Below are 25757 nucleotides of genomic sequence, written 5' to 3' on the forward strand. Positions count from 1 at the left end.
CTCAGGAGCTGCCTCTCCCAAAATGCCTACACAGTCCCCCGGAAAGAGAAGGCTGGGGCAGGCAGGCAAGTGGAGACTGCCGTGTGCAAAGCAGAGGCAGGGCGGCTGGATGTCGCTGGGTTGAGAGTTGATGCCCACCCCTGGCAGGGCAAGGGGAATGGGGGATAAGGAGTTAGAAAGATCACAGGATAAGATGGTGGCGGGGACAAAGAACAGCCAGGCTAAGGCCTCTGGGCTCTGTCCTGAGAGTGATGGAGCCTCAGGGGTGTCCCAGAGAGGTCAGCCGATGGCAGTGTCGTGGGCACAGGTCAGAAGGCACCTGCCATCTTACTGAACTGCAGACTCCAACCCAACAGGTCTGGGGGAGCATGTCGTCTCCCACAAGTGCCCCGTGGTGCAGCCGCTGCGGGTCTCAGACCACACCAGGCACAGCAAGGGCCTGGGGACAGAAACAGGAGACTGGAGCAGTGTACCAGCCAAGGGAAGAGGGACCCACAGGGGTGAGGTACAGTTGGAATGGAATGAGGAGTCTTAAACAAGTCTTGGTAAGACAAGGAGTCTTACCAAGGCCGGCCCTCGGTACAGCAGCTGCTCTATTTCACATTGCCGGCACGTTCCAGAACCTTCCACACCGCCTCGGTGCAGGGCCTCTCCTCCTGAGCCTCAAACCCCAGCGTCGCTGTGGCAACAGCCCACAAACACAGGAGCCCGGGCCTCGGTGCCATAAACAACCCTGACAGATTCAATAAATAGAGATGTACTACAGCAATTTGTGGGGAATTTATGAGAAATTAAAAATTCAACTTGGACAATAAACAACCCATTTCAGAATTTGCCCCACTTAAAGTTAAATAAACTGCATGCGAGCATTTTTTCAGCGTGATGTTTCAAGGCTAAAAAAACGGACCTCGTCAGGAATGCTCCCTGCGCCTCCAACGCTGGGTGCTGCTGGGGAGAGCACATCCGCACGTCTGCTCCCCTCAGAGGGCGCTTCACAGTTTATAAAGCACCTGCACCCGCACCCCCCGACCTGGTCCTCCCAAAAGCCCTCTGGCAGATGGGGGAGCAAGCGTGACTAACTCCGTTAGGATGAGGAGCTGCGCAGGGCTGAAGAGCCTGAAGCACGGCGACTTGCTCAAGGTCACAGAGCTGGTCAAGGTCAGACACAGGATGCAAACCCAGGTCCGCCGACTCCAAAACCACCGAGCACACAGGCAGCCACGTGTGCACTGGCTATACACACACAAATTGCACCCGAGTGCGGTCTGATGTGGGGAGCGGGCTGAATTCTCTAGCAGATTTCTAGAGAATTTGCAGAGCATCAAAGGGAGCTGCTTCAAATAGATCAGCAAGTTCTCTCACTCACTCACACACACACACACTCTCTCCCTCTCTCTCTCTCACTCACTCACCACCCAAGGGAACAGGAGGGCTCAGATCTCCAACTCTGCCGTGCAAGCGCGGCACCTTCGGCAGGCTGTCTTCAAGATGAAAGGCTGAGATATGAGGACACAGAGACGGAGAGGAGAGTCGGGAGCTTTTCCACTCGGCTCTCGGAAGACTCAGAGATTTACAGGAGGGCAGAGTGAGACGGGACCCCAGAGACGCCATCAGGGTCGTGAGCCCCCGGCACAGAGGAAGGAGGAGAGCCGGGCCCGGCGGCATGAGGCACAGGGACCCGGGTCCCCAGCTGCCCAGGAGCCTTGACTGAGTGCCCACTCCTCCCCCAGGTGTCACACAACTCGAGGCCTGCTGGTGCCCACCTGTCACCCTCTCCAGGTTGGCTGGCTCCATGACCAAGTTTCCAGCTCAGGGACAGGCTAATCCTCTCTTGAGGGGCTGCAAACAGTTGGGGGAGAGTCACCGGCTCTGGGCCCACTGTGCTGGCAGGAGTCCCCCCCAGCTCCCAGGTGGAGTAGGGGCCCACCCTTCCCCCGCTCTTCTGATGCGGCCCTAGGCTTCTCTGTCTCCCAAGACATGGGCATCAAGGCAGCTGGAGACTTGGTCATCTCAGTGTCTCCAGTGGACAGCAGAGGCCTGCTGCCGGGGGCCTAGATGAATGTTCAGCGACGGAAGGAATGAAGGAACCAGCCCGAGAGTGTCAGCTCCCTCACAGGATCAATCACAACTGCACGACCAACCAGATGACAGAAAACAGGCCCATGGGACGATGGCCGAAGGGGCATCTGGGAGGGCCAGACAGGAAAGTCAGAGGTGAGGGGCCATGCTGGAGTCTGGGTAGGGACAGCCAGGGATGACATTTGGGCACAGGACACACTGCTGCTCTGCCCTGAGGTCCATAGAGACACAAAACAGGGGGGAGAGGGTGCTGGCCACTCCCTGATGGTCCCTCACCCACTCTGCACCCTGCTCTGTGCCCAGGAGGCTGCCCTCTGAGGACTGGACCACTCAGGATCCTGGGCTTCCAGGTGCATTCGGCCAACAGGGGCCACTGGGGGGAGGGCAGAGGGCAGGAGGAGAGAGGGGCTGGAGTATTCATCCCTCATCCCGCTTCAACACCATGCTGTGGGCAGTGGGTGGGGCTCACTGTGCCTGCAGCCTCCTCAGGGCAGGCCCTCGCCCCCCAGCCCTAGGAGCCGTCACAGGCCCCCACAGTCAGGCTCTCGGAGCCTCCCGTCCCCTCTGGTCCCTTCACCCTGCCCACACCTCTGCACATCATCCCCACATCAAAGTCACTTCATCAGAACCATCTGGGGGGCTCTGCTTCCCCACCAGGTCCCTAACTGAGATGAAGAGGGACGGGTCCAGGTCACCAAACATTACAGGATCAGGACTCGGTAAGAAACTTTAGCTGGAGAGACTAGCACAGAAACACAGTGCAGAGCAGGCAGGGTGTAGACCTTCTCACCAGCACGGAGGGCGGGCCGAGGGGGTCATAGGCTGAAAAAGGTGAGCATCGTCTAGGGGGACAGCGGACCGAGCTGGGGAAGTGGGTGACCCTGCTCTGCCGCAAAGGCCCCTGCAAGACATTGGGGGCTGGGTCCGTGGCAGCCTTAGAAAATCAGGAAGGGCAAAGGTTTTTATGGGAAACCAGGGAGCGCTGGTTAGCACTGGGGCAGGGGTGGGGAGGGTGGTTGGTTAGGAAGAGCCCAGGCCATGGGGGCCAAGCCCATCTGGCTTCAGAGACCACAGTGGTTGGTACTTGCTGGCTCTGTGACCTCAGACATGTCACTTAATCAAGTGACCTATCTGAGCCTCGGTTTCCTCATCTGCAAAATGGGGAGAATAAAAGATAGATCCCGCCTCAGAGAGCTGTTCTGAGAACTGGCAAGATAAAAGTAAAAATGTCCGAGAAAGAGGAGGACCTAGACTCAGCAATGACAAGGAATTGGTTCAAAGTCACATGGTCAGGATTCTCTGGGACAGCGACCCGTATCCACACTGGAAATTCTCCTGGAAGTCTGGGCTGGGCCCATCCCACCAGGAAGCGCTGTAGGGATGGACTCGGGGCCACACCCAACTCTCCCATCCCAAAAGGAACCTGACGTGCAAGCTGGAGTTGGATATTCTTTTCAGAAACTAACTTTCCAGTCCTCAGTTCCCTAAACGCAAACCGGCAGCCGAAGGACAGGGTTGAATCCTAACACTCCTCCACCAGCCCTGGATTACAGAACACGGATCTCCCACCAGGCTTTGCAGTGAGTGCTTGGATGCTCTATCTCAATGAGTCTTCCCGACCTTAGAGGCGGGTGCCATGACAACGCCCTTCCAAGCAGGAAGGCTGGGCCCAGAGGGCTCAACAACTCGCCCCTGCCCCGCTGGTAAACGGGTCACCAGCACCTGTGTGGGTATGGCTGGTCCCTGGACCACGAGGTGATGCTGGCCGCCTCCAAGGGAGGTGGACGAGGGGGATGGCAGGTCTCCAGGTGTCTGGTACAGGCAGAACTTCCCCTTGGCTAGGGAACCATAGGGATGTGCAAAGAGGAGCAAAGCCCCTGAGAGCAGCAAGGGCCGCAGAGGGGGATGCAGTACCACTGTGCAGACGGACCAGCATGGGGGAGCAGCCTGCAGCCTGTTGGCGCTGTGACAGAGCAGGACTGGAGACCACCGGGGACCAAATTACCTCCTCACCAGCACATGCTCCCTGTGCCTCTTCCTGGGTCAGGAACACACACAGAGCAAAATGCCCACAGGCAGGGCTGCAGCCAGGCCCCGGGCCCCAGCTACAATGGGCAGAGACAGGGTCCAGGGCATGAACAAGAAAGAGAGGAGGGGAGGGGCCAGCCCGGTGGCATAGCAGTTAAGTTTGTGTGCTCCACTTTGGCAGCCCAGGATTCACGAGTTCAGATCCCAGGCACAGACATACACACCGCTCATCAAGCCATGCTGTGGCGGCATCCCACACACAAAACAGAGGAAGCCAGATGTTAGCTCAGCGACAATCTTCCTCACCCAATAAAAAAAAGAAAGAGAGGAGAGAGAGGACGTGTGAGAGAGAAACAGACGCCATATAAGCACCCAGGTGTACTCAAAAGTCCAGAAGGACAAACTCCAGAACAATGGTCCCTATGGTCCCTTTCTACAATTCCCTATGATCTTTGGGGTTTTCCCCCAAGAAGTACATATTACTTTGATAAACCGAAAAGCCAACAAATATGATTTATTATTTATATAGCCCAAAGAAATAATTACAGACTTGCCCCAACAATATCAGAGCCGGATGTTCACCACATTATTTATAATAGTGACAAACCAGAACCATCGCCCACATCCACCAGGAGAATTCAGTAACTTTGGTTACGAGAGAATATTACGCAGCCATTAAGAAAACAAGCAAAAGAGGAAATGCTAACAATATGTTAAGAGTGTTTGTGGGGAGCAGATTACAAATGGTAACAATTTTGTTTAAAATATATAAATAGATTTTCCATTTCTATGCACAGAGAAAAGCTGAAGGACCCTCACGCAGCGTAACCGCTGGTAAACACATCTTGCTCCCATCGGCTACACACGAGGCTCTTCAGTACCTTCGTGAAAAACATTTTCAAACCCCTTCTGGAGAGCCAGAGAGTCACGCGAGACGGAAGTGCTGCTCTGGTAGGCGGCCCTGGTCCCACGGCAGCTCCATGCTGTTTGAGACAACAAAATGGGTCCGTAACGGTCCCAGGGGAGGGTCCCCGGGCTGTGCTGAGGACAGATGGGCTCCAGTCAAGGCAGAGGCCTGGTCTTATCACATTAGGGTGTTTCATCTTCTCCACATCAGGGGTCCTTGTCCCCATCAGACAAATGACGGCACTGAGGCCTCAGACCACAAAGTAAGGAGGCTCAGGCCCAGGGCTGCCCTGGGGACACCCAGGTGTCTACTGAAGCGGGAGCCCGGAATATTCAGTCAGCACACAGTCTTATCGAGCCCTGGGCTCAGGGCAGGGCCAGCCTTCCCATTTATTCAGTCCAATAAATGTGTGTCCCCACCCCCCCACTGGGTATCTCCCCTCTCTCTTCCGTGCCAGGCTCCCCTCCCCCAGGCCACACTCTAGGCCATTAGCTCAGTCCCAAAGGCATCCTTTCCCATCCTGGCTTCTGGGGATCCTGTCAAAACACTGTAAATAACTTATTTCCACTTGGCAGGGCCTGCAGCCCAGGCAGGGAGAAGGGAGGGGGGCAGGGGCTGCCTCCACGCCAGGAAACCCATACCCCCACCCATCAGGGATAGGAGAGGCTCAGAGTCAACACTAAATTTCTGCCTAATAAGATGGGAGTATGAGCTTCACAAGACCCCTCAAGTCACCTCAGGAGCAAGAAAACCAATGAGTTGCTAAGAGGTCCTTACCACCCACAGCCCCACACAAGACCCCAAGCCTCATCTCCTGGCTTCAGGCTATGCTCCCCTTAAGGAGGGCCATCTCATCTGCCCTGGCCTCACCTCATTCATCAATCTCATCACCATCTGGTAGATGAGCCTCAGAGGGGTTTTGCTACTTGCCCTGAGTTGCACAGCTACAAAGGGGCAGAATGGGAACTAGGGCCGGGTTATCAGACTCTCGGTGCAGGGAGGCAGCCTCCTGAGCAGAGAAGGCACCCGCTTTCCCGTCACACACCCCTGGAATCTGATGCTCTGCTGCCCACTCACTGGGCGGCACAGGGCAAGGACACCCCACCTGTCTGAAACTCAGTGCTCTCACCTGGCAAGTGGGGACGCTAACAGTGGCACCCAGCAGGCAAGGCGCAAACAGGAGCTGTCACCATTGCCGCCTGGGCTGACTCACAGAAGCCCAGCCCAAGGACACCCAAGCACTGGGGAATTGTTACATGGGCATTTCAGAGCTCTGAAGCAACCTCGCTAGGTGATTACTGACCAGATGCCCAGGCTGGACCCATCCTCTGAGAACCCGGCAGCCATAAACACTGCCCCAGGACACCCGATCAAAGCCCCTGCATTCCCCTCAGACTGCTGAGCACCTCCTGCCAAGTGGCTTCTAGGGAAGTGATGACTGAGCCCTGCTCCACCGCCAAGTCTGCGGGACACAGCACCAGCTGGGATGTCCTTATAGGGTATGCTCCAAGGCCATCAGAAAGTTCAAAGAGAGAAATACTCAGACTGACGGCCCTGCTGGAAAACAGGCCTGTTGGGGGGACAAGGCACCCAGAGCAACTGGGTCACTGAAAGGGCTGCCCCTGCCACCACTTGTACAGGACATGAGAGAACTCGAGAAATATGGGGGCCGCGGAGACTCCCAGGGGAGTTCCCGAGGCGGGGGGGGGGGGGGGGGGGGGTTGGGGAGGGGGGGGGAGTGGCTGAAGGGGAGAAAGATACAGCCCAGTCACAGCTCTGGATTCGCAAACTCTTGCAAAAGCCATGAAATCTCGGCTGCACATGGGCCTCCCGGGGCCTCCCCCGGCCAATTATGAGAGAGCAGGCCAGTTTTAGGGAGGAGGGCCTTACGTGGCCAGGGTCGGGGTCTGCACCCCACAGAGGTGATGCCTTCCCCCCATCATGGCTGGACCCAGGGAGATCCAGAAAGAGGGAGTAAGTCAGCCTGTGTCCCCAAATGCACCCAGCCAGGACAAACTCCTCTCCAATCCCAGAGCACGCTGCGGCCCAGGCTATGCCCATCCCTGCACGCAGCAGACTGCCTGGGGCTGCCAGGTCCAGAGGGACACTGGAGCTGGGACCTCACTGGACCACAGCAGGAAAACTGTCCCTGTCAGCCCTGCTCTAACAAACCAGAGGGACGTAACAGACACGGTAGACGTTTTTGGCTTCTCTACTTGGGATAACAAATCACACAAGAGAGATCCTTTTGTTTTGGCTCATCTGCCCATCCAATCATTCAAGTACACAACACCTCGTCTAGACTCATTAATTTCCACGGGCCGCCAAGAACGGCGACGACGATGGCACCAGTAAATAAGAATGAACAGTGGCTTCTGGGGACGAGCTCTGTACCAGGCTCTGTGCTGCTCTTAGCCGTATCATCTCAAGCCTCACAACAACTCTGTAAGGCTAGTTCCATCATTACTGCCATTCTACAAACGAGGAAACTGAGGCTCCTTGGAGGTAACCTGACCAGTTCCAAGTCCAGAGCCCAGTGTGCTGGGCACAGCTAGTTGCAGCCCAATGCCAATTCTCCATCCTCCTCTTCTTCTGTAGTAAGAGAACCCCGAGTTCACGCGAGGTGACAGCGTGCCCAGCAAAAAGACCACACTTGCCAGCCTGCTGGCTGCCAGCTGTTAGGACGCTCGATTGTGACCAAGGCAGTGCAGGCAGTGGTGTAACGTGGGACTTCTACAGAGCCCATCAAATGAGAACAGGCTCAGGGGCGAGGTGGGGGTGCCCTGCTCCCTTCCCACCTTCCTACTACCTGGAACATAAACACAATGGCTGAAGCCCCCGCAGCCATCTTCAGGAAAGGGCCCCCCAAAGTACAATGTCGCTGCATGAGAGACTCACAGAAGATATGCTCAGGCCATCATACTTCTGATCTGCTTCTCACGTAATTCTCCCTTTTCATCAAAGTCAAGATGAAGACTTCCTATTTGTGACACTGGTGAGGTTCTTCAACATTTTAGGAAGGAAGGTTCAACATGCTCTGTGGTTTTTACTGCCCCACCTGAGGACTTAAGAGTTCTTCTTTGTGGCAGCTAATCTCATTTCCCCACATGCCTTGGCCACCAGGAAGCTCAGAACCCTGATGTGCCCTCAGAGCAGCAGGCCTGACAGTTAATATTACATCCTCTTTTCCTCAGCCTTGATTTCCTTCTTCTATTTCACTAACCTTTTCTTAGGGGAAAGAGAGAGAGTGTAAAGTACACAGAACACTAAAAGCTAGGAAGGTCCCTAGACTATAAAATTAAATCATTTTTCTCCTCTGAGAATTGTTAAAATGGCAAACTATCTAATAAGTTAGGACTTCTTAGTTCATGTTCATGTACACTTTCTGACCTTTCAAAAGGGGGATGCATCGACGTGTTGCTGAATAGGACACGCCCAGACCTCCCCCAGCCCCAGCTTCTACACACTATGAAACACAGATTAAGAACCTTCCATGAGAGGCCAGCCCCGTGGCACAGTGGTTAAGTTCATGCACTCCGCTTCGGCGGCCCAGGGTTTCGCCGGTTCAAATCCTGCACGCGGACATGGCACCACTCATCCGGTCACGTTGAGGCAGCATCCCACATGCCACAACTAGAAGGACCCACAACTAAAATATACAACTATGTACTGGGGGGTATTTGGGGATAAAAAGCAGGAAAAAAAAAAAAAGAAGATCGGCAACAGTTGTTAGCTCAGGTGCCAATCTCAAAAAAAAAAAACCTTCCATGATATACAAATACGTTGTCGTTCTATTTCCTCCGATCGAAAGCCCCATTAGTCATAACCATCACAGTAAACGTTCAGATCCCGATTTCAAAAGTCTTACAAGGTTTTTAAATAGAACCAAAAGAGAGAGGAAAAAAGGGGATGTTAGTGCAGGCATAGAAAAACAATGGAGAAGTTAACAGCAGTTACTTCTAGAGAATGAGACGATGGGGAATTTTTCCAACTCATGTATTTCCGTAATATTTAATTATTTTCCACTGATTTCCAAAGATTTCTTTCTTAAAGGTTAGCACCTGAGCTAACATCTGTTGCCAATCTTTCTTTCTTTTTCTCCCAACAGCCCCCCAGTACTTAGTTGTATATTCTAGTTGTGAGTGCCTCTAGCTGTGCTGTGTGGGATGCCGCCTCAGTATGGCCTGATGAGCAGTGCTAGGTCCACGCCCAGGATCCGAACTGGTGAAACCCTGGGGCGCCAAAGCAGAGCGTGCGAACTTAGCCACTCAGCCACGGGGGCCGGCGCCCCCAAAGATTTCTTGATACGATGCATCAACAAGCCAGGATACACTCCAGGCTGGCACAGCCCTCAGAAGAACGAGACGTGGTCCATGGGCCTAAGGAGCTTACAGAGAAGGGGGAAGCCCCCATAGTATGTGGTTAGACCATGAAATGGAAACTTCTGTGCCCATGAGGTTGGGTGCACAGAGCATGTGGGGGCCCAGATGAGGGAGGGACCCACTGAGCCTGGGGAGATTCAGGAAGGCTTTGAGAAGCTAGTGGCCGTGAGCTTGGTTGGACAGATCGATGAGTGCCCACCAGATGGAACAGGAGGAGGGGCACGGCAGGCTATTGGGATAGGGTGTGTGGAGGGGCAGGCCTGCCATGTGGATACTGGGGCTCTGTACAGGATGCTTTGGGGTACGTGTGAGGGCATGTCCTGGGTTCCCTGGAGTGGGAACCATGTGCCCAGGATTTCACGGACCCCTCCAAGGAATAGGTCTTCATCCTGTACGGGGTGCTGCAGCCAAGCTGTGACGAGATGGGGTTTGCTTGAGAAAGAGCAGGTTGAGGGCTGGCCAGCAGACAGGCCCAGTCCAGGAGAGAGACTGAGACCCCCGTGCAAAGGAACTGCAGGGAAGCGCTAGTTTCAGGAATGATGCAAAACCAGCAGTAGGGTGTGGAGGTACAGAGACGGACCAAGAAGCCAGCATGCTGGGCTCAGATGCCAGCTCTGCCCCCTCCTAGCTGAGGGACTGGGGCAAGATCTCTCTGACTCAGTTTCCACATCTGCAAAGTGGGGGTAATGAAAGTTTATCCACTAAATAGAGCTAATAATGTACTAATGATAGTCTTTCTCTGGACTGTTGTGAGGATTAAATTAGTTAACATACGGAAGTGCTCAGAGAAGTTCCCAAAACATAGTGAGGCTGTGTTCCTGTCTGCTTTGATCATCTCCCCTAACCCGCTATAATGACCACTCCTAAGGGGGCACCAATATGAACAATTCCTCAGGACCCAAACAATTCCCACATGTCCTGGGTCTCTAACAGCCAGCCTGAGGCCCAGCAGCCAGCAGGCCGACAGCTGGGGCCTCACCGACCTGCCCCAGCACCGTCCTTCACTCGCCTCCCAGAGTCCAGAAACGAACACAGTGCAGCGGGCAGACCCAGGAGGCCGGGTCCCATCACCCAGCAGCGCCCCACCCCACCCCACATGGACTGCCCAGAGTTAAGAACAAGGGTTGGTCCTTACTTTCCAGAGACACACAGTGAAATATTTACAGATAAGCTAACAGAATGGTGAGACTGGCCCCAAAACAATCCAGCGGGGCACAGGATCTCCAAGAAACGACCTGGCCACGTGCTGACGTGCGTCAAGCCAAGGGAAGGGCACAGGGGGACTCAGTACTAGGCTCTCTAATTTGGTATGCCGTGCAACTTCTCCCTAACAGAAAGTTACGAACAACAATAAATAAGCCCTCTGGAACCAAGTGCCTGGGTTCCAGTCCAGCTCCTCCACTCACTCACAACCTTTGTCTTATTTCCTCCTTCATAACACAGAGACAACAGCACATACCTAAGAAGGTTGTTGTAAGGAATAAATGAATTAATATACATAAACCTTATGACCGTGGCTGGCACAAAGTGAGTGCACTGGCTGGCACAAAGTGAGTGCACGATCAACCTCAGACATTAGAACCTCGAGGCCGTGCGGTGGAGGGATGGCCACACACCATCCTTACGGAGGTGTTAGCTGCTGCCACCACTGCTTGTACATGCCTGGGCCCCCCAAGCTCCCGCTGCTAGCACAGAGCCAGGCATGGGGATGCTGCAGTAAACCTCCACTGAGTCACTGGCCTGAGACCCCCCAACGTCCACACCGCAGGGGGGAGTGCAGAGAGCTCAAACGGTCCAGAGGCCATGCGGCACTGGCACACCATAAGATCTAGATGCCTTAGACTCAGTAATATCACTTCTAGCAGTCAGTCCAAAGAGAGAACTTGAGATGTGAACTCAGACTGAAGTCCAAAGACACCCAAGGCAGCAGTGTTCCTAACAGCAAACCAGAAACCTCCTGGAACTTGAGGCTCCAGAGCAGAGTGATGGTTCCAGACGCTGGGACACATGGACGGTGGAAAACTGACGCTGCACTAATGGTCACTGCCCAGGTGATTAAAGAGCACGAGTAAATGCTCATCCATCCCCCAAATGCAGGGCGCAAAACCACGGACACAGAAAAGTCCAACTTGGATTCGCACAATAGGTACCAAATAGCATATTTTAGGTAAAGATAGGAGAAAAAATTGGAGGAAAACATACCAAAAGAATTGTTTTAATGATTATCTCTGGGTTTCCATTTTTAGGCCTGTCTTTATTTCCCAAGATCTCAACAACAAGCACATATTACTTAATGAGGAAAGAATAATCAAGAGTTTTTTAACAAACACAGAGCTCAGGGCCTGCCCTCTCATGTGTGGAACAGCTCAGTCCTCAGCTCACTCACCCAGCAAACAGAGAGCACGCACCAGGCCAGGTCCTGCACTCCTCGGAGATAAGACAGTTCTGGCCCAGGAGAACAGGCAGCTCCAGCGTGGGGTGGGGTGGGGGTTGCCAGGGGAGTGGGGAAGGTGTCACAGGCAAGGTGACACTTGAGCAGGTCTAACAGCACAAACAGAAACATGAGAGTGGGGCGGGGGCTGGAGAGGGAGATGCCAGCTTCCTAGTCAACCGCAAGATTCAAGGATGCTTCACGGTCTGTGACACTGAGCTGAAGGCACTGCCTGGCTTTACTCTGCTTTTCCCAGTGCCAGCTGTGCACCCAGGGCGTTCACATCAATTCATCAGCCTGCTCAGAGTCTCAGCCCCAGGAGGGACACCCCCCAACTCAAATGGGCACCCATCGTTTGCACCAGAGCTTCTGTAACTGTAATGTGCCCCCGGCTCAACAGGACATCCAGATGCAGAAGGGCTGGGCTGGGCTCTCCCCAGCTCCCGGGCCGTGCTGATGCCAACGGGTAGGAGACCACACTTTGAGTGGCAACTCTGCACAACTTCACCCCAGAACGACTTCAAAACAGGCAGCTACTTTCAAAGCAGAATCTTTGCTCCTGGCTCTTCCAGTTGCCCTTTTCATCCCTTCCTATTTCCACACTTCCTCCTTCCATCTCTCTGCTTTTACATGAAGTGCTTACGTGCTACACTCCAGTGAGACCGGTGACATCTGAAGGCCACCTCAAGGCAGAGGGACCTGGGAGATGGAGTCACGGCTCCATGTGGGGTGGCACGGAGAGGCCTGGGTCCCGCAAGGCCAGCCAGGCACCTCGGAGCACAGGCGCACAGAGTCCCTGGAAGGAGCACTTTTTCTGTTTTAAGGACTTGCTCCAGTTGACTCAGCAAGTCAAAGGCCGGGGGAAGAACACCCCAGAACTGAGAATCGCAGCTGTCTGAAGCCACGCAGGACTTCACTGACACTGGAGACACTTTCTATTTGTAACAGCAAGCCTAAAAAGCTCAAGAATAAAAATAAAACTGACAGAACTGAAACCATTCAGTAGACGTCAACAGCACTTAACATCATCTCAGGAGCATTTTCCCACGTTGTCCTCCAAAATGTGATCTCTTTTTTTTGCTGTTAGTGCTGTGGAGTCGATTCCAACTCCTAGCGACCCTGGAGACAGCAGAGCGGAACCCTGCCCCGTCTTTCCGCCCATCCTCGCACCCTCCGGTGCCATATCAGAAAATGCTCCCCTCTTACTCGTAGGGTTTTCAGGGCCAATTGTTTCAGAAGCGGGTGGCCAGGTCCTTCTTTCCTAGTCTGTGTCAGTCTGGAAGATCTGCTGAAACCTGCCCACCCTGGATGACTGTGCTGGTATTTGAAAGACACAGGTGCCACACTACAACCACCGGCAGACAGACGGTGTGGTTCCCTGACCAGGAGACAAACCCGGGCCGTGGAGTGAGAGCACCAAACCTCAACCTCCAGACCACCAGGGCTGGCTGATCTCTTTTTAATGGCTCCTAAGACACATTTGATATGATCAGATCCTAATTTACATAACTCTTTCCCCTGCCCCATGTATCAGTATTATTAAAAAACACTGTGATGAGCACGCTCACACATAAATTTGTCTAATTCTATTTGTTAAAAATAGAACCTAAGTAAATGACCGAGAATGAAAATGATTTTCAATGTTTTGAAAAAAAGAAATCAAAATATCTGTTTCAAATTTTAAAAATAAAATCTATCTTAAAAAAAGGAATTAAGGGGGGCCGGTCCCATGGCCAAGTGGTAAAGTTGGCACACTCCGCTTCGGTGGCCCAGGGTTTCGCTGGTTCGGATCCTGGGTGCAGACACGGCACTGCTCGTCAGGTTACGCTGAGGCGGCACCTCATATGCCACAACTAGAAGGACCCACAACTGGAAATACAACTATGTACCACGGGGATTTGGGGAGAAAAAGCAGGAAAAAAAAAAAAGAAGATTGGCAACAGTTGTTAGCTCAGATGCCAATCATAAAAAAAATAAAATAAAAAAGGAATTAAAGGGCCAGCCCAGTGGTGTAGTGTTTAGGTTTGTGTGCTCTGCTTTGGCCCAGAGTTGACAGGTTCAGATTCCAGGCATGGACCTAGTACCACTCTACAAGCCATGCTGTGGTAGCATCCCATATTAAAAAAAAAAATAGAGGAAGATTGGCACAGATGTTAGCTTGGCAACAATCTTCCTTAAGCAAAAAGAGGAAGATTGGCAACAGATGTTAGCTCAGGGCCAATCTTCCTCACAAGAACAACAAAAAAAAAATGGGGGGGAGGTTAAGCTAAAATCCACAATAGTTGGAAACCTAAAAGTGTTACTGGGGGAAGGGGGCACCATGGAGACATTTTTTTTTCCATGATTTTTTTATTGAAGTAAAATTGGTATTTAATATTATATAAGTTCCAGGCGTGCATTATAGTTCCATATCTGTAGTCACTACAAAGTGCTCACCCCGAGTCTAGTTTCCATCCATCACCATACACTTGACCCCCTTCACCATTTCACCCACCCACTCCTTACCCCAGAGAGTAACCACCAATCTGTTCTCTGTGTCTGAGTTTGTTTTTGTTTTGTTCGCTCATTTGTTTTATTTTTTAGATTCCACATATGAGCGGTTTTTTCCTTTCTCCTTCCAACCTATTTCATAATATCTGAGTCCATCCATGTTGTCGCAAATGGCAAGATCTCATTCTTTTTTATGGCTGAATAATATTCCATTGTATACACATACCACATCTTCATCCATTCATCCATCAATGGACACTTAGGTTGTTTCCATATCTTAGCTATTGGGAATAATGCTGCTATGAACCTTGGGATGCATATACAGTCATGCACTGCATAAGGACATTTCAGTCAACAACGGACCCATATATGATGGTGGTTCCATAAGATTATAAAGGAACAAAATTCTTAACCCCTAGTGATGTCGTTACCTTGTAGTGCAATGCATTACTCACATGCTTGTGGGGATGCTGGTATAGGCAAACCTACCACCCGCCAGTCATACAGAATAAGGATATAAAGAAAGAAAATGTTCCTACAGCTGTACAATGTGTTTGTGTTTTAAGTGTTATCACAAAAGAGTCAAAAAGTTTTAAAAAACGTAAAAGTTTATAAACTAAAAAAGTTACAGTAAGCTAAGGCTAATTTATTATTGAAGAAGGGAAAATTTTTAAAATACATTTCGCGCAGCCTAAGTGTGCAGTGTTTACAAAGTCCGCAGTAATGTGCGGTGATGTCCTAGGCCGTCACGCTCACTCACCACTCACTCACCCAGAGCAGCTTCCAGTCCTGCGCGCTCCCTTCACGGTAAGTGCCCTACACAGATGTACCACTTTTATCCTTAATACTGTATTTTTACTGCACCTTTTCTATGTTTAGATATGTTTAGATACACAATACTTACCATTGCGTTCCAAGTGCGTATGGTATTCAGTACAGTAGCACAGCATGTAGGTTTGTAGCCCAGGAGCAACAGGCTTTACCCTTCAGCCTGGGTGTGTAGCGGGCTGTACCATCTAGGTCTGTGCAAGTGCACTATGATGTTCGCACAACGATGAAATCGCCTAATGACACATTTCTTAGAACGTACCCCCATCGTTACGCAACATGTGACTGTATCGTTTTAAATTCATGTTTTTGTATTGTTTGGGTAAATACCCAGAAACGGAATAGCTGAACCATATGGTAGTTCTATTCTTAACTTTTTGAGGAATCTCCCTACTGTTTTCCATAGTGGCTGCACCAATTTACATTCCCAACAAGAGTATATGAGGGCTCCCTAGTGAGACGGCATTCTTTACGCAAGGGAATGCATTTTTCCAAGCAGCACAGTTTCACCTGCAGCTGTATTCCCTGCTGCCCCTGCCCCATGAGCCGCATTGTTCATAACAAAGGATGAGGGGAAATAAACCCATATTCCTGAAGCATCCATTAGGTGTCTTAGGTCATCCCATTTTAACGATGAGGAAAGTGACATCAGGCACAGTCAGAAAACAGACTAATAGAAACTCAAACCCAGCTCTCTGGGCTACACAGGGAGGTCAAGCACAGCCAAAAACCTATATCCCAATAATGGACCCAAATGACCATGTGGAAACATTTTGTGTAGAGCCAATTTCCCAATCCCAGGGCCACCCTCCCTAGAGGTGCTGGAGTCTGCTGTCAGAGGTCAAGTCCAGAGTCATACTCAGGCGGCCTTCAGAAAGACCCTGCCCGTGAGGAAGTGACTGATGGTTGCCATAAGCCCTTCCAGCTGCAGGGATGTCAGGCCCCCAGTAAACACCAAAGCAACTGACATTCCCAAAGTCCCTTATCCTTGAGCACCCGGCAGAGGGAGCAGCTGGAAGGAAGAATGTTCACAGGTGTCCAACGCTACCTGGGCCCCAATATCTGGAAGCAAAATCCACTGAGGGCATGGAGGTCAGCCAGCTGGGACACCCTGGACAGAGAGCTGTTGGAAAAGGGAGCCCAGCTGGAGATTAATCATTTGACACCTCTAACTGCTGACCTTTCAAAACAATTTTTGAACCATGTGAAAATATTACCCAAACAACAAATACATTCTTTAAAGCTGAACAGAGAATTAAGCACTGTAATTCTTAGAAAGAAGCATACTACTCAGCCACGTGACTCTCCTTCTGGCTCTAAATGAGGAAGCCAGCTATTGCATACACTGCGTGCATTCAGGGCACCTGTCTGAACCAGCTTTCCGTGCCCCACTGCTCCTCCTCCTGCACCCCTGTGCCAGGGTGCCTGGCCAGAAAGAAGGGAGAAGTCTGGGAACCGACCCTTCACTCTCCCTTACCCCCCACATCCACCCAGGTACCACGCCTTGCCATCTGTCTCCCCCTGCCTTCCACTACTGCGTGAATTCAGCCAGACTCCATCACACTGCCACCCCCACTAGGCCACGGCCCCAGCCTCCTTCCAGAAGACCCAACTGGTCGCCGTCCAGTCCAGCCTTGTCTAATCATGCCCCATGAGCCCTTGGGTGGGACCTTCCCCTGCTGCCTCTAACTGGAGCAAGGACCATGAAGAAGCCCTTCAATGCCCCCTGAACCAACGTCCCATGGACACCTCATGCAGCCCTCTGTGGTCTGGCCCTGCCGTCCACTTGCCAACTCCCTCATGACCAAGGCCCCAGCGTTCCAAACACACACAGTCAACAGACCCCCTTGACCAGCCTCTGGGTCCTTGTTCACACGATGCTCCCTGCCTGCAATGACATTCAAATCCCTCACCTCCCCGCTTGCACCTGTGCCCCGTTTATTCCGTATCGAGAGGCATCAACTTCCTCTAAGGCCTTCCCCACCCCCTGCCTACCCTCTCCTTGAAACGCCCACCCCTGTGTCCTCGCAGGTCCCTAGCACAGCACAGACAGCCCCCCAGCCCCGCGGACTTGCCCATGAGCTCAAGCAATGACTACAGCTCTAACTCCAGCCGCCCAGCACCCAGTCCTCAGCAGCCCCGGGCACATGGCCTGCTCTCGGCGTCTTTCTGTCTGGCTCTTTCTCAGTATTTCCTTTTCTGCTTGATCATCCGCCACCCAACCTCCTTCCCTGAATGGTTTGTGCAGAAAGGGGGAAACGCATGTATAAGGATCTCCAACATCACAGGCAGGCAACAACTCTGAGAAACCTGGAGCCTAGGCCCGCCGCCCACCCTCCACTCTTTTGCAACCTGGGAAATTTATTTACTTCCTTGCCCGCTTGAGAAACAGCGGCTGCTCCAGAGACCGGGTTTCGTAATGTCTGATTTCTCAAGGAATTTGGAAGGAGGACAGTGACTCTATAATCAGCCACTGTACTTCTCATACTCACAGTCTGCTCATTTGCATTTTAAAATAAAACTCCAAACCCTCTCGTGCTAACAGTCATCTCCTTCTCCCCATGCGCTTTGAAAATAACTGGTGAATGACAGCCCACAAAACATGCCAGAGCAGGGGGTGGGAGGCAAATGCATTTTCCCCCGAGGATGCCGAAGCTGGAAGTGGGCGGGGCCGTAGGTTCGGTGTTCTTTCCGGATCCTCTTCCACCAAATTCAGGGCTGACCGAGAAAGGGGAGATGGGGTCCAGGGACGGAGAGCCCCACAGGCGTCCTTCCCAAGCCTTCCCCACAGATCAGGACAGAGTGGAAAATGCCCCCAGGTGACAGCATCCTGCAAGGCTGATGGCGGGCCCTCAGCAGAGCCCCAGGCCTACCCCTCAGGCCCCCTCGGCCACAGAGGCCCGCAGTGGCCAAGGAATGTTTTCTCCCAATGAAGGCTTGCTGGGTGAGGGGCAGTGATGGCTGCGCTGTGCTCGGCACTTGGTCATTTTAGCCCCTGGCTGTCTCAGGGGCAGAAGGGCCTGGGGAGGAGGAGGTCAAGCCCCCGTTGGGGACGTGAGCTTGGACATGCCTCTCAGCCAGGATCTGTCCAGCGGCTGAGGCTCATAGCCATGAGCCAGGATCACCCTGCCCTCCTCCAGGAAGTCTTCCTGACTTACCAGGCTGGGTAAGGACCTTCCTCCATGCCTGTGCTGGTGAGCCCCACCCACTCTAGCTGCTGACTGCAGACTTCGGAGAGCTGAAGTGACCTGCCCTTGGCCCGTGCGAGTCCCCAGCACCTGCAGCCTGGTACACAGCAGGCACCCGGGAAAGGTCTGCTGAATGCTGCTGCAAGGAGAGCCCAGTGTTCCCAAGCTACACCCGCTGGCTTTAAGGGGCCCTCACCTCAACGGCTGAGCAAGGCCAACTTCTGACACCCGAAATGGTAGAGTCGGGGGCCTGTGTGTCCAGCATTCTCGTTACAGAAGTACAGAGGAGGAAAGTGAGACAAACTGGTACCTGTGACCATCAGCTTCAGGACAAGTACATGCGACCGTCACCCTCAGGACAGGTACCTGCGACCATCACGTTCAGGACAGGTACCTGCGACCATCACCTTCAGGACAGGTACCTGCGACCATCACCTTTGGGACAGGTACCTGCGACCATCCCATTCAGGACAGGTACCTGCGACCATCAGCTTCAGGACAGGTACCTGCGACCATCAGCTTCAGGACAAGTATCTGGGACCATCACCGCAGAACAAGTAGCCCCTGAGGACATCTTGCCCCCCAGCCCTTGCTCCACTCTCCCCCCTTGTCCTCTAGCCCAAGCACTAAATATACAGCAGGACTTCCTCTCCTCCTGGCTGTCCTGGCTCACCTGGGCCTTCTCACACTAGGTAAGCAGGGAACAGCAGGTTTTCCTATTTTCAAGCATCTCTTGGCCTAACAGACCCAGGTTAGGGGAGGCCAGCCAGCCTGCAGACAAGCCCACTGCCAAGGCTCCAGCAGATGCACAGACCCAGAGCCCGAGCCGGGCCTCTGGATGGCTGGAGAGCCAGGTCATTGTTCCTCCCTGAGGTGGTACCTGGTTCTGAGAAGTAAACGGGGTAATGTTCTAGAAGCAGTGGACTTCAAACCCAACCCCACAAAATAAATGTTTAAAACTATGTATCCATTTGCACATTTTCAAGTTGACATCTAAAATTTCTCATCGTAAGTTTAAATACTTGTAGAGGATGTAATTTCCAACATATTGTAAATATTAACATTTCAAAATAAAACTGTTACTGTTTCTCTTTTAAATAAGGATCCAATGGAATCTAAATAACATAGCAATTTGAGATGCACCACCATCCATCTTAAAATTACAGAATCAGACTCTTCTTAAACAGTTGGAAGTTAGCAGTGTTCCTTTTGCCGCCTCAAACTCCAATTTCCAATCCACTCCCTCAGGATGTTTCTACTATCAGTGTATTTTATGTTTGAAGGCCTTTTATTGATTAGTCTATCATACTTACCAGGAAAAAAAATGTATATAAATATTTTAATTTTTTTAATTCATGTGACCATAAAGCTCTAAGTATCAAAAATTTTCTTCTGGATTGAATTATTATTATAATTACTATTAGTACACAATTGATGAAGACAACAGAAATATACTACAAATTTGTATAAGTAATAAGCATAAAAAATTAAACCTTATTAGAAATACATCTCAGAAGAGATGAATGCGAATTTTTAAAACTATTTCATGTATCCACAGATGATTATTACCCATTGCTAGAATAAGGCAGAGTTTATTTTCAATTCTATCTCTGTTTATCAATTTTTATAGATATAAGTGCTGAAACCACTTATTCAAATAAATAAAAAGACAGAATGGAAAGAGATTTACCAGAGCAAATTCTCTGAATTCCTTTAGAAATATATGCCAGCAATTACAGTAATTTACCACCAAAAATCATTTTTAATGTTCTCTCAGCTGACAACTCAATCAGGTCCTCTTTCAATTTTGTTGCAAGTGAAGAAGTGGAAATCCCTTGCTTGCCCCAGGACTACAACCAGCCACATGGCGCTCAGGAGACCAGATCCACATGTGGCTGTAGATAATGCAAGTGTGCGTCTGCTGTAGATAACCAGCTTCCTGTGAGCTAGGCACCCTGCCAACTGCTCTGCCCAAATTAACTCAATTTGTCCTCAGAAAGATCCCACGCAACAGGCACCACTATTATCCCCATTTCACAGACAGGCGGACTGAGGTGCAAATTGGTTAGGGAACTGGCCCAACATCACACAGCCAGAACCCAGGAGACCTCGCTCCTCACCGCCACATGCACTGCCTCTGCAGAGACGCGAGGAAGGCCAATGTGTAAGGGGCAGCCGGCAAGGAGGGTTTATAAGCTCCTTCCTAAACAGAAAGGCAGTGGGAGCAAGCACAGCAGGAAGTTGAGGCTCTGTGAAGTTTACTTTCTTGAATGTGCTCCCACCCCCACCTCTTAGAGAGGTTATACACAAACACTTCTTTCAAGTAACTGGCATCATGATGCTTGGTACACCATAGTACCCAATAAATGTTACAATGTTACTACCCATATTGTTACCATTGTCACAAAATGGCAGGAAGAGAAATAACTCCTGTCACTGGGACAAACACTGCAGGATTTCACCACCATTTTACAGTCTTGCTCCCTGACCCTAGGTCCCAACATCCTTTTGTCAAATAGTAGCCAAAGCCCAGGTAATAATAGGCCTGGAAGGAATTAGTAAATGGAGCAGTCTATTAACACGCAGAGGAGACGGAATTTGCAGAAAAGCCATGGGCTGCAAAGATGAACCGACCTGCAGTTAAACCCCAGCTCCACCACTTATCAGCTGAGCTCCCCAGAAGTCACAACATTCTGAGCCTCAGTTCCTCATCTCTAAAACGGGCATGAACCCTCACATCACTGGGTGGCTGCACAAAATGAGACAATGCCCCTGGGGGCATGCGACACAGGAAATACTGCTGGTGGCTGCTGGCATGCTTATTCTCATCCTCTTCAAGCCCAGACACCTAGTGACTGGCAAAACGCCCTTCTCCAGCATCCAGCAGCCCACCAGCCCAGGGATCTGGCACACAGAGGCCCAGCTGCTTGTGAAAAACCAGCCAAGCGGCTTGGCTTCCAATTTGTGCAAAGAGCCTTTCTCTACGCCTTGAAATTTCAAGCTCTCCAAACGCTTGGGGATGCCAGGGGGAGGTGAACGGAGAGATGTCTCGGTGGGTTTTATTTTTAAATGCTGGCATGGAAAGCGTCACTCTGGTCCCCAGCCACCACTTCCTCCCCCAAGTCATCACCAAAATGAACAGCAGACACATCAAGGATTTCATAATGCTTCCTCCGCCTGGTACATTCTCTCACAATGGCTCCACTCTCCCGTTCCACCCAGAGACTAAGTGGATTAAAGGTTTTAGTCTAAATCTTCCCAGGAAGCCATGTAAAGCCAACACTGACCCTGGGCTGTCCCTCACACCCTGAAACCCCAAGGCCCTCTCCCCACCTCCCCTCCCGTGGCAGGTGGCAGCCCACTGTGTTACAGTCTGGGAGCCGGCGGGTACAGGATCAGGTATGGGGGAAGGGCCCCTTTCTTCCCCTTTTAAGCAGTGTTTGCTGGTGAGCACGTAAAGTCACTTCCTCTAAAATGGCTACCAACAGAAATTTCCTCGTGGACCCTCACAAGCGTCTGTAGCTAACCTCAGGGAAGCATCTGGCCCACAGCGAGCTCCAAGTATAGCTCCAACTATGAGTCCAAGCCTCGGTGGTGGGTACGGAAGCATCTTCAAAGGCTGGGGACTTCCAACGTAATCATCAGAAAGGACTAAAAGACAAAAATAAGCCAAACCATCCTGGAGGAACAATGGTCTGCGACACCTAGCCTCAGAATGACAAATACTCAAGTACTCCTCCTCTGCCCACTGCTGGAGCCCTGGCAGGCATTATCAATCCATCCCTGCCCTCAGCCACTCACAGATTTAGCATCCTCCAGACAGGCACGACCAATCAATCAGAAAAGGCCCCAAAAGCATACTTCTTAGCCATTCCTGAACTCTGACTTCCTCCTTTTGCTGTATGGAGAGATTAAGGTCCACAGAAAAGCTCAGTGCAGATCACGCAACTTTGCAGAGCCAAGATGAGCCTGGATGAAAGTTCTAATGAGAGGCTTCCAGAAACTACCTCCTTCCCCAAAACAAACCTCAGCCTCCGGGTGACAAGTTCAACCCACAAACTACGAGGAGGGAGGCCAGAAGGAAGAATTCAGCAGCTCTCCACCAAGGCTGAGACTGAGGCACCCAGCCCCACCCACCCCCGTGGATGCTGTCAGAGCTGCACATCTATTTCAGAGCCACAGAGCCTGCCCCAGGCCCTGGGAGAGCTTCTCTCTCCATCCATCCTTCCTTCCCCAGCCAATGAGCTCCCGACCCAAATCCACCCCAGGGTGAGGCAACACAGGGATCAAGAGGCCCCACTTTCTCAGTCCACCCTCCAGAAGCCAGGGGCCCATAGAGAAGAGCAGGTGTGGCCAACTGACAGCAGAAAAGGGGTCACTTGGGGTGGGGACGCACCCTGACTCGGGGGGAAAGGAGAAGGGGTGGGGACAGGAGTGGTCTTGGAGATGACACCACTCACAAGAATGGTCCAAGCTAGGAGAGGGCTCCTCCCCAAAGGGCTGAACAGTCACGGCAGGGGCCCAGGGGGCTGCTGCTCCCTCGGCAGAGCCTGAGGACAGGCACACGCAAACCGTGGGGGCATCGGGACCACAGACGTCTGGCTGAGTGGCCATGACCCCTCACTCTGCCCACCACAGACTCACCTCTCCCCTAGGCACCTCCTTCCACCAACAAAGCCACAGCAACTCCACAAACCTGAGAGACCACCGGCCCGCTCGTGTCCTGCCAGCGCAGAAACCACGGCAACTCCACAGGGGAGACGTGGAGAGAGGGCCAGGCGCCCAGGCTCTTCAGAGAGAGGGGGAAGGGAGTGCTGAAAGGCCCTCCACCCGAAAAATGGTGAGGGCGTCGTCCATACTCACCTGCACGACTTCTATCCCTCGCTTCCTGTGGAGAAAAACAAAGAAAACAAAGGTTAATCCAACGGGCAGGAAACATCCTTCCAGAAGTTCACTGCAGCCGGCTAGAGGCAGGATGAGGGGAGCTGGCAGCCACACCACTCAGGCCATGGTCCCCACAACAGCCTCATTTTCAACAGGAAGGTTTATGAGCTCCTAGCCGGTCCTCAATGCACCTTTTGGCAGAAAGGGAGGGTTAGTTCCCCAGAGGAACTTAGCTGGAGTTCTAGAGAGACCCTAAGTTGGCTGGTTTTCCTCACACCCAGCTGTCCAATCCAGGCCTGAGTGGGCGCAGCTCCAGCCTGGATGGCCCCGAGACCCTCCCCACCACCATATTCATCACCGACGGCCTGGCCATCCCTCCTTAACTCAGCCACCTCCCATGGCTCCCCATCTCCTCCCACCTCAGGTCTGACCCCTCGGCCTGGCCCCCCAGGTCTGCCTCAGCCCATCCACTCTCCCACGTGCAGGAGGCCCCGAAACTCTTCCGACCTGCCTCCGCAGCTGGTCCAGCCTACTCACCCCGACCCCCTCCTCATATCCCTCCAAGGCTGGACCTCGTCTCCTCCATCTGTCCCCCACAATCCCATGGCCACTGTTCTCCTGCACACATGCCCTGACTCACCAATTTCAGAGTCTGGGGTCAGGGTCAGGGTCTCGGCAGAGGAGACCCTCAGGGCTTGCCCACCTTTACCTGCCCCGGCCTGCATTCCTTCCTGAGGACAGCTCAGGCACCTCCAGACTTGGTCCACGCTTTCATCCCAGCCTGTAGGATGCGGTTCAGACAGGAGCTCTCCCAGGACGCCTTCCCTGACCCCCCATCCCTCACCCCCACCCAGAACCAGAACACTCCCGAAAACTCAGGGCCACCGCTAGCCTGGCCCTTCGTTCTCGAGTTGTGACGGGCCGGCACCAGGGCAGCAAGCTGGGAAGGCACAGGGGTCCACATGGGCCGTGGACAGCCTGCCAACGGCTGTGCCCGCGGGCATTTCCCTGGAAAGAAGGGCCAGGCCTCCAGCCAGGAAACCTCAGGGACGGGAGCTGCCTCGCCCAAGCTGCTTCCCTGGAGCAGGGACGGGGCAAACGCAGTAACTGTGAGGGCCCTGTGCCTCGCGGTGGTGCCCACCGGGGACACCAACACTCCCTGCACGTTAACACAGCTCGGCTCCCGAGCCCGGCCCGGCCTGCGTCAGGAAGCACGACAGATGCATGGCCCCCGTGGGGCTCACAGTCTAAGGGAGGAGATGGCACCAATCCTGCGGGAACCCCCTGGCGACCGTGAGCAGGCACAGTCCCCCAGCACAGCACAGCCGAGGTGACACCCACCCATCTTACATGCGTCGGTTAGTTCATCCAACAAGTGTTTCAGTGCCTCTGAGAGCCAGGCCCCGAGTGGAACCTTGCGAGGAAGCCACCACACGAGACAGTGAGATGGAGGCCAAAGAGGGCTGCCCAGGTCACACTGTGGGCGGTGCCCAGATGGCCCTCCCCTCGACCCCCAACACCTCCATGGAACCCCGGGCCCCAAGGAACCCAATTTGAAGACCACGGTGGTAGATGCTTTCAAAGGTCCCTGCCCGTCACTCAGCTTCCCTGCAGTTCCGAAAGGAATGGTGACCGGCAACTATTCAGCTTCCATGACTTCATGAGGGGACCGCCCAGACACAACAGCACAGCCTTGGGCCACCAGAGCTCACAGCAAGGGGACAGAGGGCGTCCCCAGGAACCTGTGCCACGCCCAGTCGTCAGCTCACTGCCCAGAGCCGTCAGCTCTGCCCCTGCCTCATTCCCAGGTCACCCTGGCCCCAAGTGAGCATTGGTGACAGCAACCTGCCACGGTCACTCAGCTTGTGCCTCTGACTCACCAGGTCAGGCTGGGTGGCTTCTCGACCTGCACCTGCTCCTGGGCAGAAATCTTACACGGCCGAGACAGAAGCCCCACGACAAGACCGGGGACCACACAACAGGAGAGAGACGAGCACTGAGGGAGACGGGGCGGCGGGCGGACGTGACCCACGCCAGGTGCACAGGGCTTCCGCTGGGCGCCGGGCCGGCCCAGGCTTTCCCTCCGAGTTAATCCTTGCGGCATCCAGATTATCCCGGCGTGTGGCTCTCCTCTCCTTATGCAGCCAGCCGCGGTCATTTCCAATCTGCCCACACTTGACATCGTCCCAGACGGCTCTCCCTCCCCGAGTCCTAAAAAGCTCACAGGGCTCTAACTTTGAAAACAGATGGAACCCGTAAAATAAAAGAAACAAAAGGGGGGAAAAAAAAAGTAATCTTGAGAACAGACAGGCTGAAAATCTCAAGTGGGGCTGAGCTCCCAGGAGCCAGAACAGTTTCTCCATAGCTCAGAACTTCAAGGACAGGATAAATTGTGACTCTGGCCAAAAAGAGGGGGTTTGGCTCCCCTTTTAGTCCACGTCAGGCCACACACGTACACTAGACATGCTCGATGGCAAGTGCTCGCTGCTGCTCACTAAGGCCTTCGGCAGCCCCATGAGGGAGGGGCGGTGACAGCCCGT

At 52.8% G+C, this 25757-nt stretch overlaps 1 protein-coding gene across 2 annotated transcripts in view; it reads right to left on the bottom strand.

The window, feature by feature from the left end:
• Positions 1–25757, bottom strand: part of ITPK1 (inositol-tetrakisphosphate 1-kinase) — a 172532-nt gene that overhangs the window by 112362 nt on the left and 34413 nt on the right. The window contains exon 2 of one of the 2 annotated variants that reach the window (XM_070594655.1): positions 23197–23221. In XM_070594655.1, coding sequence (XP_070450756.1) covers positions 23197–23221 — 25 coding nt within the window. Of the gene's footprint in view, positions 1–21860; positions 22060–23196; positions 23222–25757 lie in introns of those variants that run through there. The other variant, XM_070594656.1, reaches the window with a different exon arrangement.

This window comes from Equus przewalskii, chromosome 25 (assembly GCF_037783145.1).
Source record: "Equus przewalskii isolate Varuska chromosome 25, EquPr2, whole genome shotgun sequence".
NCBI classification, from domain to species: Eukaryota; Metazoa; Chordata; class Mammalia; order Perissodactyla; family Equidae; genus Equus; species Equus przewalskii.